Here is a 15162-nt window from a genome sequence, read left to right on the forward strand (position 1 = left end):
ACATTGGTTGCGGGCACATCCCCGGTAGGGGGTGTGCAAGAGGCAGCTGGTCGATGTTTCTCTCTCATCGACGTTTCTAGCTCTCTATATCTCTCCCTTCCTCTCTGTAAAAAATCAATAAAATATATTAGGGGAAAAAAAAGAGAGAGAGAGAGAGAGAAACATCACTGGAGATAACTGTTCCAAAAAAAAAAAAAATCTCCAGGTGTGAAAAAAAAATCAAGAAACCAACAATATACACTGTGTGTAACCATATATATCTGTATATACATATACCATGTAATATATTACATGATTTCAGAGATATATTTCAATTAAATACAAAAGAATATATTGAAAACCTCTAGGAAATCAGATGGGGGTGATAACAAGGGGTGCTTGAGTGTATGTACTGTTTGACTTTTAATTAGTCTATTCATTGCATTTTATAGTTAAATGCATTACCAACACAGTTATGAGGAACAAAAATGTTAAAAAGGACTCAACTGGCCGAAACCGGTTTGGCTCAGTGGTAGAGCGTCGGTCTGCAGACTGAAAGGTCCCAGGTTCGATTCCGGTCAAGGGCATGTACATTGGTTGCGGGCACATCCCTGTTGGGGGGTGTGCAAGAGGCAGCTGGTCGATGTTTCTCTCTCATTGACGTTTCTAGCTCTCTATCTCTCTCCCTTCCTCTCTGTAAAAAATCAATAAAATATATTAAAAAAAAGAAAAAAAAAGAAAAAAGGACTCAACTGTTCTTAATGTGCTAGAGAATAAGAAAGCCAGACATCACCGAAACCGGTTTGGCTCAGTGGATAGAGCGTCAGTCTGCGGACTGAAAGGTCCCGGTTTGATTCCAGTTGAAGACATTTACATTGGTTACGGGCACATCCCCAGTGGGGGTTGTGCAGGAGGCAGCTGGGTCAATGCTTCTCTCATCATCGATGTTTCTAGCTTTCTATCCCTCTCCCTTCCTCTCTGTAAAAAAATCAATAAAATATATATTTTTTTAAATGGCCAGACATTTGTAGAAAGAACCCCAAATAAAAAATGTTTATGATAACATAGTGGGATAGTTTAAACAAATCAAGATCTACTTTCCACTCTAGTATTTTGTCCTCCCTTCCTCTACTATAAATCAAACTGGTAGAGAGAATAGTGTACTTGAGAGGCAAAATCTCTGCTCAGCACTCTTCTTCTTTACAAAAGTCCTTATATGCAGAGAATTTGTATAATTCGCTATACAGAAAAAGAACTATCTATTATGGTGATACAACAAAGGCTAGAAGACCTAAACTTCGAGCTTAAAGTTTCCTGGTCCTAATTACCTATTATATAAAGCAGAGACAAACTACTATGACCATATACTTAAATGAAATAGTCTCTAATGAGCCGAAACCGGTTTGGCTCAGTGGATAGAGCGTCGGCTTGGGGACTGAAGGGTCTCGGGTTCGATTCCGGTCAAGGGCATGTACCTTGGTTGCGGGCACATCCCCAGTAGGGGGTGTGCAAGAGGCAGCTGATCGATGACTCTCTCTCATTGATGTTTCTAACTATCCCTCTCTCTTCCTCTCTGTGAAAAATCAATAAAATATATTAAAAAAAGGAAAAAAAAGAAATAGACTCTAATGAAAATGTATGATCTACTGAGAAATGAAAAAGCCAACAAAAACACATAAAAGTTAAAACAAAATGAAACACTAATATCCCACCCCCAAATCCAGATTGTCTGCTCTGTACTCAAATTACAAAAAGAGATAGTTACACATCAACAGTTTTTTCAGGGGGTTCTTCCTCTTTAACAGGCAGTTCTATGGTCTTTGGTTCTTCTTCCTAAAACCAAACGAAACAGGATATTTAATATAAATCAAGAGTAAAAACCTATCAGAAGAATATGAAAACGCTAAAATGAACCAGTCTTTCAGAATCTTCATTTGCCCACTACACTCCCTTAGCAAGTTAGTATTTAAGCTCTCTAATGACTGATGTTAAACAATGCAACACATTGTCAGGTCAGTGACTAACCTTATTCTCTCCAACTCACCTCTGTTTCATCTCCTAGTACGTCTTCTTCATTTGCCTCCTCTTCAGCTAAAGAATATTAAAATATTCAGGTCAAGCCATGCTACAAAACCGTATTGATCACTTCACTCAGGCTAAAATTATAATCATTTTGCTTTCCCAAAATACAATTCAATAATGAGGGCAGAATGAATGCTGATAAAATTGCTCCATAAAGAAGATAAAACTGTTTTCTCCATCTAACATTAATACAAAGTTGAAGTCCAGCTGAACTGAAGAACTAAATGTGATGAGGTAAAATTTAAATATTAATATTAAATAATATGGGAGGATGCCTTTAAGATTTAGTGGTAGGGAATCATTTCTAAAATTAAAAAAGAAGAAATAGAAGCAGCAGCAGCAATAGCACAGCAAGCCTGATGGTGTTGCTCAGTGGTTGAGCATTGACTAGGAACCAGGTGGTCTCACTTTGATTCCAGATCAGGGCACATGCTGAGTGACAGGTTTGATCCCCAGTGGAGGCATGTAGAAGGCAACCAATAGATGATTCTCTCTCATCGATGTTTCTCTCTCTCTTCTTCTCTGAAGTCAACACAAATGCATATACATATTAAACACACACAAACACACACACACACACACACACACACACACACACACACACAACAAAAGCAAAAATAGTATGAGAAAGCCCTGACTAGTGTGGCTCAGTTGGCTGAAGCATAACCCTGTGTACAGAAAAGTAACTTGTTTGATTCCCTGTCAGGGAACATGGGAGGCAACCAACCAATGTATCTCTCTCACATCAATGTTTCTCCCCCCCACTCCCTCACTCCTTCCCTTAAATCATTAAAAAAAAAAAAAAAATGTAATATGAAAAAATTTCAGATTTTTTCAAAACTAAGGAAAAACACATAACTAAGGAAAAACATAGAAAAGGAAACAAATAACAAAGATATTAGTCTACAACCAACAAGGGAATAGTTACTAGAATATAAAACAAATGGCTTGCAAACTAACTGGTGAATGGTACAAACCCTAAAAGAATAATAAACAAACGAGAAATTTAAAGAACCATGAACACAGAAATGTGTAAACTCTTTAATAATTAGAGAAATGTAAACCAAAACAACTAAGAGATTAGCAAAAATTAGGCTACTTGATAAGACAGTGCCAAGTTTAGGTCTGTGAAAATGATACAAGAACCATCATGTACCCTATAGATTTATAGAGCAATTCTCTAAAGTAATTTGGCAGTGCTTAGGTCATATTAAGTATACATCATAAATAGATATTAATTAGCAACCCATTCCTAGGTATATAACCCAGAAAGACTCTTACATAGGAATGTGAAGGAACATGAAAGAAGTAGTTCAGGAGGCAATAGAGGTGCCTATCACTGGGTGAATTAAAATGTGGTGGGTTCGGCAGAAACTGGTTTGGCTCAGTGGATAGCCTGCGGACTGAAAGGTCCCGGATTCGAGTCCGTTCAAGGGCATGTACTTTGGCTGCGGGCACATCCCCAGTAGGAGGTGTGCAAGAGGCAGCTGATCGATGTTTCTCTCTCATTGATGTTTCTAATTCTCTATCCCTCTCTCTTCCTCTCTGTGAAAAATCAGTAAAATATATATATATATTTTAAAATGTGGTGGGTTCTATACATCATACACCACTATATAGGAATTGGAATTAATAGACTAGATGAAAACACAGTCATAAGCCAAACAAATACATCTTTAAAACAACACAGTACTGCCTGGCCAGCATAGCTTAGGGGGTGGGCATCGACCAGGAGGTTATGGTTCGATCATGTGTGGGGCATGCAAGAGGGCAGCAAATCAAAGATTCTCTCTGACTGTTGATGTTTCCATCTTTCTCTCCCTCTCCCTTCTTCTCTGAAATAAGCAGTGACTATCCAAAGTTACCTAGTAAATTTCTGGTAGAAAAGGAATTAGAATTCAAATATTCTTTTTTAAAAAAAATATATTTTATTGATTTTTTTCCCCCCCAGAGAGGAAGAGAGAGAGAGAGTTAGAAACATCGATGAGAGAGAAACATCAATCAGCTGCCTCCTGCACACTCCCCACTGGGGATGTGCCCACAACCAATGTACATGCCCTTGACCGGAATCGAACCCGGGACCTTTCAGTCCGCAGGCCGACGCTCTATCCACTGAGAATTCAAATATTCTAATCCTCAGGTTAATGGTATTGTTTTACGATACTTCCTTTTAAATAATTTGCTGAAATAAAATTACAATGTATTTTTAAAATGGGAGGAAGTGGGTGTTTTTGCATTATAACCACTGTTCTAGATAACGAAGAGTTTTCTTGATATATCAATAGTTAATTAACAGCTTATATTACCAGCAACCTAAAGGAAGAGAAGAAATCTTCCATATGGCAGAGCCTAAAAACTAATATCCTCAATCACACCACTTTTTGCCTCCACAAAGTACTCACCATGCTCTTCAAGATAGGCCTGGAGCCTGTTGATGAGATCTTGTTTTATTCCCTTGGTCTCCAAACCACGAGCAAGACATTCCTGCTTTAGTTCAGCAAGCTGAGAAAAAAATAAAACTTTTCCTTAGTTTACAGAATGAACCTGGCCCCCCCAAAAAATTACAGTTGATCCTTGAACAACACGGAGTTATTATATTAAAGGCCCTGACACCCATGCAATAAAGTATCTAAATATAACATGAATTCCTCAAAAGCATAACTACTAATAGTCTACTGTTGATTGGAAGCCTTACCAATAACATAGAAACAGCTGATTAGCAAATTTTTGGTATATTATTATATACTATAATCTTACCATACAGTAAGCTAGAGAAAAGAAAATGTTAAGAAATCATAAAGAAACTACATTTACCATACTATATATATTTATTGAAATAAAACAAAAAACTCAAAATATAAGTGGACCTGAACAGTTTAAACCCATATTGTTAAGGATCAACTGCAATTCTCACAAAAAAAGAAAAAGAAAAGAAAGTTCAATCCCAAACAATTGTTCTTAATACCACCAAGCCTCTAGATCCACAAGAGGACTTTTCTAACATATAGTAAAAATAAATACCCTACTTTAATAAAATTATTATATATTCATGCAACTATTTATTATTACAAATCTTTAGCATTTCTGAGAAAAGGGTATAGTTTCCCCAAAAAATGACTGTACCAGCTAGTTAATGAAAATACTTAATCTTTAAGTATAAAATCTAGTTATCTACAAAAGGAGATTCTTCTGTTATCCCAGACTCTTTACTGAAATCTACCATAAACAGGTGTTCCAGTCTGACCACTTGCAGAATTAGGTTAATGTGTTAGCCAGCTAATATCAACAATGAATCAATTAAAAGATTGATTGATTCAAGCCATTACGCTCAATTAATATTTGACAAAGGAGGCATTTGCAAATATGTTCTCCCATACCATACGCTTCCTTGTTGTTTTGTTGTTTCTTTTGCTGTGAAGTTTTTTATTTTTATGTAGTCCCTTTATTTTCTCTTTAGCTTCCATTTCCCTAGAGTGGTATTGGTTTTAGAAATTGCTTCGGCATATATCTGAGATTTCTCTGCCTGTGGATTCCCCTAGTATTTTTATGGTTTCCTGTGTTATGTTTAAGTCCTTGATCCATTTTGAGTTTATTTTTGTGTATGGTGTAAGTTGGTGATCTAGTTTAATTTTTCTCCATGTATCTGTCCAATAGTCCCAATCATTTATTGAAGAGACTGTCTTGACTCCATTGTACGTTCATGCCTCCTTTGTCAAATACTAATTGAGCATAGTGGTTTGGGTCAATATCTGGGTTCTCTATTCTATTCCATTGGTCTATATGTCTGTTCTTGTGCCAGTACCAGGCTGTTTTGACAAGTGGCTTTGTAATACAGCTTGAAATCTGGTATTGAGATCCCACCTACTTTGTTCTTCTTTCTCAGGATTGCTGTGGCTATTTGGGGGTCTTTTTTTTTTTTTTTTTTTTTTATTCCAGATGAATTTTTGGTGTTCTTTCTAGGTCTGCAAAATATTCTGTTGGTATCTTAATGGGGACTGTGTTGAATCTATAGATTGCTTTGGGTAGTATGGACATTTTAATGTTGTTGATTCCACCAATCCATGAACATAGTATTTTCTTCCATTTGTTTGTCTTCCTCTAGTTCTTTTTTCAACATCCTGTAGTTTTCCGAGTGTAAGTCTTTTACCTCCTTAGTATCTTAATTTTTTTGTTGCAATGGTAAATTGATTTTTTTTTTTAGTTTCTTTCTGTGAGTTCATTATTGGTGTATAAAAAAAGTCATCGATTTTTGGGTGTTAATTTCCTATCATACTACACTGCTGGATTCATTTATTAAGTCTAGTAGTTTTTTGATGGAGTCTTTGGGGCTTTCTATACGTACAATATCATGTCATCTTCTAATACCATAGGGCAGTTTTACTTCTTTTGCAATTTGGATCCCTTTTTTTTTTTTCTTGTCTGATCACTTTGGCTAGCACTTCCAGTACTAGTTGAATAGGAGTGGTGAAAGTGGGCATCCCTATCTTGTTCATGTTCTTAGCAGAAATGGTTTTAGTTTTTGCTCATTGAGTATGGTGTTGGCTGTAGGTATGTCATATATGGCCTTTATCATGTTTGATATGCTCCCTCTATTCCCATTTTGCTGAGAGGTTTTATAAAAAACTAGAGGCCTGGTGCACAAAATCCATGCAAACTCCTGAAGGGACACTTTGCATATTAGCCTTTTATATATATTGATGGGTGTTGGATTTTGTCAAATGCTTTCTCTGTGTCTATTGATATGATCATGTGATTTTTGTCTTTCAATATGTTTATGTGATCTATCATGTTTATTGATTTGTGAATATTGTACCAGTCTTGCATCCCTAGAATAAATCCCACTTAATCATGATGTATAAACTTTTTAATATATTGCTGGATGCAATTTGCTAATATTTTGTTGAAGATTTTAGCATATATGTTCATCAGGGATATTGGCCTTAATTCTCTTTCTTTGTAGTGTCTTTATATGGTTTTGGAATTAGGATAATGCTGGCCTCATAAAAAGAGTTTGGAAGTGTTCCTTCCTCTTGAATTTTCTGAAATAGTTTGAGGAGTATAGTGTTAGTTCTTCTTTGAATGTTTGGAAAAACTCCCCTGTGAAGCCATCTGGACCTGGGCTTTTGTTTGCTGGGAGTTTTTTCTTTATTAGTGCTTCTATTTCATCAGTTGTTATTGGCCTATTCAGGTTTTCTGATTCTTCCTGATTCAGTTTTGGGAGATTGTATTTTTCTAGGAATTTGTCTATTTCATCCACATTGTCCAGATTCTTATATTATTATTTATTAATATATTACTTTTTTTTTTTAAATGTTAATTGATTTCAGAGAGGAAGAGAGGGACAGAGTAATGGAAACATCAAAGATGACAGAGAATCATTGATTGGCTACCCACTGCATGCCCCACACTGGGGATAAAGCCTGCAACCCAGGCCATGTGCCCTGACTGGAAATCGAACAATGACCTCCTGCTTCATAGGTCAGACGCTCTACCACTGTGCCATGCTGGCCAGGCAATGTGTTATTCTCCATATGAACTATATAAAACTACTTTTGCCCCACCCTGACTGTGGAGACGTGTCCTACTCAACAAGCCAACAGCACTCTATTGAGAAATGTTAGGTAATAAACTGTGTAATGGCTGCATAGTCTTAATGGCCTCTGAAGCCAGACAACCTGGATTCAAACTCTAGCTTTACCACTAACAGCTATGTAAATTTAGGCGCATAACTTAACCTCTCTGTACCTCAGTTTCTCATGAAATGAGGAAAATGCAACAGTATCTATACCAAAAGGTTTTTTGAAGATTAAACCAGTGAGTATTTCTAAAGCATTCGGAATAGGGTTTGGCATCCTGTAAGCACTACTAGGCGGAGGTTTAGACAGAATTAGACTAAATCATTGTTTCTTAGATTTCTGAATTTCACAGATATTTTTAAATAGGTAGATTGATAGGTATGCCAATTTTTATTTTTATTTTAATTTTTTACAGAGAGGAAGAGAGAGGGATAGAGAGTTAGAAACATCGATGAGAGAGAATCATAGATCAGCTGCCTCTTGCACACCCCCTACTGGGGATGTGCCCGCAACCAAGGTACATGCCCTTGACTGGAATCGAACCTGGGACCTTTCAGTCCACAGGCTGACGCTCTATCCCCTGAGCCAAATCGGTTTCGGCAGATATGCCAATTTTTTATAATATTCCAACCAGGTCATAGACTGATACTATAAAAACAATTTAAACCAATTACTATAAAAACAATCATATGCTTCAATGTAGTAATAGTGATGTCAAATTGCTATAAAAGTTTCTAAAAGCTTATTCAATTTGTCACTAACCAGTAACAAACATTTCATGGACAAGCACTGGCCTATGGACCATACTTGAATAGAATTAATCTAGAATCTAAACTCTAAGTGATCTCTAAGGTCCATTTCTTAAGAATCTTGATCTGTCCTGCCTTGGTACTTTGATTTTCTTTCAGCTTCCTGAAGAACAAGTCTTCTGATTTTGGTTACACTTTTTAAAGTTTTTTGTTTTGTTGTATAAATATTAAGAGACCCAGTGCATGAATTCGTGCACAAGTGGGGTCCCTCAGCCTGGCCAGGGATCAAGGCCTATTAAGGGGACCAGCCAGTGGGAGGAAGGGCCATAGGAGGTTGGCTGGTGGGGGTAGGGGAGTGTCAGGGGATGGATGGAGGGGCTGCGGGAGGTTGGCTTGCTGGCAGGGGTGAGGAGGAGCTGCGGGAGGTTGGGGTTGGGGGGCTGGTCAAGGAGAGGCCATGGGAGGTTGGCTGTGGGAGCACACTGACCACCAGGGGCAGCTCCTGCATTGAGTGTCTGCCCCTTGGTGGTTGGGGCATGTCATAGCGACCAGGCATTCAGTCATTTGGTCACTTAGGCTTTTATTTATTTATATATATATATATGGCACATATATATTTTATATAGATATATAAATATATAGATATACAGATATATAGATATACAGATTATGTTCACAGTAGAACAGCTTGAAAATTATGAAAAGAGGAAAGTTAAGTCTTTTAACTCCAACACTAAGAGATCACCTTTAAATATGTGTGTGTGTGTGTGTGTGTGTTTAGACAATGTTGCTTGGTTGTCTACAATGCAATACAACTTCTTTATTTCCTGTAACTCTTAATCTTCCCCAGAAGCCTCAATTCCTCCCCACCCCCAATTTTGGTAAATATTCAGGCAATTCAAAGTTCAACTTTCTAGTAAAATTGTTTCCCCCTTTTTCTTCCTTCCCAAAATTGTGCCGAGGCAAATGTTTACAAAAATTTCCAGATGAGAGGGAAATGTATAGTTAGAGAGGTTTTTGCATAAGATGCTGAACTAGACTTGGAGCTGACAGATTGGTACAGTTGTATACATGGATAGTATCTGCTGACCATTGATCTTACTACTGCCTTAATCACTGAATCTCATCCCCCAACAACACCCCCAAATAGCTCCCAGTTCCTAACTCCAAGGTCTCTGGCTCATGCAGCAGTCTTCTCAGCACCTCCATGTCCCCTCTTCGGTCAAATGTTACATATCATTTTTACATATTGTATTATTTTAGTTATTATATAATGGGTTCTGCTCACACACTAGGACATAACTCATAATATCAAATCTTACCCATTTTTATATGCAATTGACTTTAAAACATTTTAAAAAGGTATATTGAGTGAATTGTATGGTATGTGAATTGTATCTCAATAAGACTACTTTTTAAAACCAAGTTATAAAACACTTTAAACAGGATACTAACTTAATGTTAATGTAAAAAAAATAATGTGCATACACACACACCCCATTCAATGTGATATATATACACAAAATGCCTGACAAGAAACAGATAAATTAATACCAAGAAGAAGCTTGTTGAGGACAAGGGTAGGAAGGAAACACTTTATCATAAACCTTTTTGTACCTTTAGAATTGTGAAGTTGTACATAATGACCTATTCAAACATTTATTTATATATTTTTCAGTATCAATAAGGCATTTTCCATTCTATCAACCTCCAGAGAAAAGACCAATCAATAGCACACATAATACGTTTAACATTAATCGTTTAGTGCCCTGTGATTTCTTCTGTATTAATCTAGAATTTTGATTCAAATATTTTTCATCTGTTATCTCTTTATATGGTTTGTAAACTCTTTGAAGGTAGAGGCATTTCATATCATTTATAACATTTCAGACAATAGGAATTCGTATTTATTTTTAAGTACTAATATATGTCAGACAAAGCTAAACTTTGAATATTATATTATCATTTAATCCTTACAACAAACATAAGTAGTTGGTATTATGATCCCATTTTATAAAGAAAATGAGGCTTAAAGAGATTTCATGTAGCTATAAAACAGTGGAGCCAATATGCCAGTTCAGATCTCTGATTTTAGCCCAATCTTAACTACCAAGATGCTGACATTGCTCACATCTATCACTCTCCATTTTCCTTCTACCTCTCACCAGCCTCCTTGCTAGTTCTTCTTCCATTCAACCTGTAAATACCAATATTCACTAAGATTCCTTCTTGGGCTTTTCATTCCACTTGTATCAAAGGTTTTCTCACTTCCCAGAATCAAATCACTGGCAAAGCTCTACCTTCAAAATATATTTAGGGTATAATCCCTTCTGGCCTTTTAAAATACAAATTATTGTAAAAACTCTAGGTCCCTGCACCTTATTCTAGTTTATTCTTAACAAGGTAGTCAGTGATTTTTTGAAAATTTAAGTGAGAACAAGTTATTCCTCTACTCAAAAATCTTCTATTGGTTTCCTAACTCTAAGAGTATAAGCCAGATCCTAACAATCACCTATAAAGTCCTCTTACACTATGCATAAGGCTCACTCCTTCAAGTCTCTGCTTAAACATCCTATTCCAAATGAGGCCCACCCCTGTCACCCAATTATAAATTACAATACCCTTCTTCCCACTGTACTTCCTGTCCTTCTTTCCTATTTTTCACTATACTTTACCACTATTTGATAATATACATTTTATTTTATTGTGCCTTCCCCAGCAAAACATAAGCTCCACAACAGGAAGAATTTTGTCTATTTTGTTCATTACTATAATATATCAACAGCACCTGTTAGCTTGCATATGGTAGGCACCCCATAAATATTTTTTTTGAAAGTCACAAACCTTTATCAGCTTTCAACTCTTGAGCAGGAGACTACATTTCCAACTGATTACCAGGCATCTCTCTCCCCCCACCTTTTTGTTTTTGTTTTTTTTGTTGTTAATCCTCACACAAAGATATTTTTTCCATTGCTTTTCAGCGTGGAAGGAAGAAAGGGGAAAGAGAACATCAATGTGAGAGAGACACATTGACTGGTTGCCTATCACACACGAACCTGAGTGGGAGTGGGGAGAAAACCCAAAACCCAGATACATGCCCTTGACCCGGAATTGAAACTTTGACCCCTTGGTGTGAAGGCTGACCCCAAAAATAAGACATCCTCCGAAAATAAGACCTAGCGCATGGAAAGGTAAGTCATCCCCTGAAAATAAGACCTAGCGCAACTTTGGGAGAAAAAATTAATATAAGACACTGTCTTATTTTCGGGGAAACAGGGTAGAAGCATCAGCCAGAGCATGTTATTTTTACTTCTTTATTTTGTTTTGTTATGATTACCAAACATCTCCAAGTGCATGTCTCAAAGATACTTAAGCCCAAAACTGAACTTATCTTCTCTATTGCACAAAACAGGCTTCTTCTCTTATCAAACTAGACTGAGGTATCACTACTCAAATCTTGGAGTCATCTTTCATTCCTCTCACATCTAACTGATCTATACTTACAATTTTATATCCCAAATTTCTTTTAAATTTATTCCCCTCCAATTAGCCATTACCTTATTTTGGTCTTATTAAATTTATTCACTTAACAAATAGTTACTGAGTACCCCCTGCATGTAAACCATTAGTTTAGGTACAGGGAAATAATCATAAGCAAAACGGATGGTTTTTGTCCACATGAAGCTTACAACCTAGTAAGGAAACAAGGCAATCAATGATCACATACATAATACTTAACTGATTAATTTTTAGAAAAATATAGAGTCCTATGAAGGCATTTAAAAAGTAGTCTGTCAATGTGTGGGGAGAGAACCTATCCTACACCTAAGGGTACCTTGGGTAAATGATGTTTGACTACTGAAGGGAAACTAGTAGTTAATTAGATGAAGATGAGGGGAACAGGGTGTGGCAGCAGCACTACAGCGAAAAGCATGTGTAAAGATTCTGGGTTCTGAGGTAAGGAGAGGCAGTAGTGAGCAGCGATTAAGAACATAAATTTTGGATAGACTGCCTAGATTTGATCCCGCCAATCATTAGCTGTGGAACCTAGGACAAGTTATTCAGTTAATTTCTCTGAGCTTCCATGTTTTCCTGATTTTAAAATGGGGATAGCCCTGGCAGGTGTGGCTCAGTTGATTAAGCATTGTCCCACACACCCTCTCAGAGAGGTTGCTGGTTCAATTCCTGGTCAGGGCACATGTCAGAGTTTTAAGATCGATCCCCAGTGAGGAGGCTGCAGGAGGCAGCCCGTGGATGTTTCTCTCTCTCTTTTCCTCACTCTTTCTCTCGCTCTCAAATCAATAACAACATTTTTTTTTTTTTTAAATGGGGATAACAGGCATTTCCTTTCCAGGGCTATTGTGAAAATTAAATCAGTTAATGTATGTAAACAACTTTGACCAGTACTTGCCACATAGTAAATGCTATTGTTAAGAGTTAGCACTATATGAGCACGTTCATTCTAAGGAATGAAATAAAATAAAGCCCCTGTGGTTGGAGAGTGAGAAACTAAGCTGGATAAATTGGCAGGTATAAAGGTAAAAGGTTTTAGTAGGGGTGAAATTTCTCAGATCTCATCCTCCACACTGCCATAAGAACACACATGGATCACATCAGCTCCTTCTTTAAAAATTTCCAAAGACTCCCCACTTTCTGCCTACATGACAAAAACCAAATGCCATGAACAACTTGAAAGGTCCTTTTCACTACCACTTCAATCTACCATTGCAGTAACACAATTCATCTAGTTCCCTTTACAATCTTAAGCCACCAACATATATGCACTTTATGCTTCAAAATTACATGACTTTTTCAACACTCCTGCACTTGCAGACCCTTCTCATTATCTCCTCTGCAGTAGTCTCTTTTCTCACTATTGATTGGGAATTTGGTACTATTACAGTTTAAAGCATTTTCACCCACAATTCAGTCCCTATAATTGTGTTAGAATAATGGCATTTCTACAAAATCTTTAGAATTCTGCAGGTGATGTGGACTTACCTACCAATTCAAATTTTCTTCCTTCCTGTATTAAAGCTTGTTCCTTTCCTCTGAGGGCCCCCTCTAAAAGCCCCAAATTTCTTTATAAAAATGGAAAGACTTAAAAAAAAAAAAAAAAAAAGATATAACCCTAAATCAACCCAAGTCAGGATTACTCCATCAAGATCAACAGTGGAACCAAACATTAACTGTCCTAGAAGTCAGAATTAAAGGCATGGGTTCTTAACCAGAGGTCCATGGACTCCTCAGGGCTACATGGTAATTTTATGAAGCCCCTCAAATCGCATGCAAAGTATGTGTACATGCCTTTTTCTGGGGAGAGGGTCCATACCTTTCATCAGAGTTTCAAAGATATCTGTGACCTCCAAAAGGTTAAGAAGTGCTCTAGAGAAAAAGCAAAGACAAGCAAATGTGATTAAAAGAGTGAATCCTTTTTACTTTTTAGGTTGTCAGGGATGCCTCATGATCTCTTAGACTATAACACCAGAAATCAGGTCAGAGGACATTATCCAATCAAAATAAAAGTTAATAAGGTCCAAACAAATACAGCTTCTATGGAAGGAGGAATTCCATATACAAAACCAAATCCATAAAGGTGAGTCACAAGGCTGGTGCCTTACTCCAGGGGTTTCAAAACGGGAAATTTTTTATCTTCTATTAATATTTCCTTTTATCTCATTTATTGAAACATTCCTTTTCTCTGTGTTATACATACATAATAGTATGGTAACGTAATTTACAGAAGTGTACATATAATGGAAGTGGTTGCTCAATTTGTCTTACTTGTGGTAAAAGACCCACTAGTACAGTTTAGGATCCAAAAGTAAGAAATCTTTCAGCTTTCACACAAAAAGATAATCAATGTCAACTAAAAAGTGACTAAAAGGATCTCTCCCTATCCTTCTCTCCTTATTTTTGTTTGTTTTTAAGCTAAGCAAGTTTTAAAGGGTTAGTTTTCAGCTTCAGCTAAGCCAGTTTGGATTGTCCAAGATTCCCAGGATGATGTGACCAAAACATTTAATGGGAAAACTACTTGTGAAACCACAAACGGTCAACTAGTCAAGATATTCTCACAATTTACCCTAAAAGAAATTACTCTTTTCTTCCATGAAAATAAACGTGAGAAGGCTACCAAGATCCCAAGGCACATCTTAGAACAGGTGATTGAGAGTGTCACCAAGTGGTGACACCAAGAGATGCAGGGTCCATCCCCGACCTGAAATGGGACAGAGAGAACCCTAACCGCGAAAATGTTTTTCCAAAACATCACAGCTCCGAGCGAGTTGTCTGCCTGGCGGTAAGTAGGGAGCGGGGAGGGGGGTTGGCTGGCCAGGGGAGAACCGCGTGAGAGAACTCGAAAAACTTTAAAATCCGAGCTACCTGTGCCTTTACTAACTCTAGAGATCTCCCAAACCCCAGGTTTCTACGGGGAGACCAAATTCTGAAGCCCCTCCTCAGGTTCCAAAGCCGCCCCCCCCTCCGGGGGCGTAACCCCATCTTTAAAAAAAAACAACAACAACAAAAAAAACAGTGGGTTTTCCGGATCACATTTGAGACCTAACGAGGTAGAAATATACAAAGATGCCAACATATGCTAACGGGAATCAGCTTGGGACAACGGAGAGGAAAGCATCAACCCAGGGGACGAAAAGGGGTGCAGGGTGCGGCATGGGGCAGAGAGGTGGGACCACTGACGTAACGCAGCTCTGACGAGAAACGAGGAGAGAACGGGTGGAAGGCACTTACACAACCCGGTGGGGAAATGACGGACGACA

At 37.5% G+C, this 15162-nt stretch overlaps 1 protein-coding gene across 3 annotated transcripts in view; it reads right to left on the reverse strand.

Annotated features, from left to right (window-relative positions):
* Positions 1 to 15162, reverse strand: part of LOC118730400 (SAP domain containing ribonucleoprotein) — a 57993-nt gene that overhangs the window by 42458 nt on the left and 373 nt on the right. For all 3 annotated transcript variants that reach the window (XM_036458355.2, XM_036458354.2, XM_045588060.1), the window contains exons 2-4: positions 4464 to 4563; positions 2024 to 2070; positions 1745 to 1812 (exon numbers count right to left, since the gene is read on the reverse strand). In XM_036458355.2, the coding sequence (XP_036314248.1) occupies positions 1745 to 1812; positions 2024 to 2070; positions 4464 to 4563 (215 nt within the window). The remainder of the gene's footprint in view (positions 1 to 1744; positions 1813 to 2023; positions 2071 to 4463; positions 4564 to 15162) is intronic.

This window comes from Pipistrellus kuhlii, unplaced genomic scaffold, assembly GCF_014108245.1.
Source record: "Pipistrellus kuhlii isolate mPipKuh1 unplaced genomic scaffold, mPipKuh1.p scaffold_m20_p_3, whole genome shotgun sequence".
In the NCBI taxonomy this organism is placed as follows: domain Eukaryota; kingdom Metazoa; phylum Chordata; class Mammalia; order Chiroptera; family Vespertilionidae; genus Pipistrellus; species Pipistrellus kuhlii.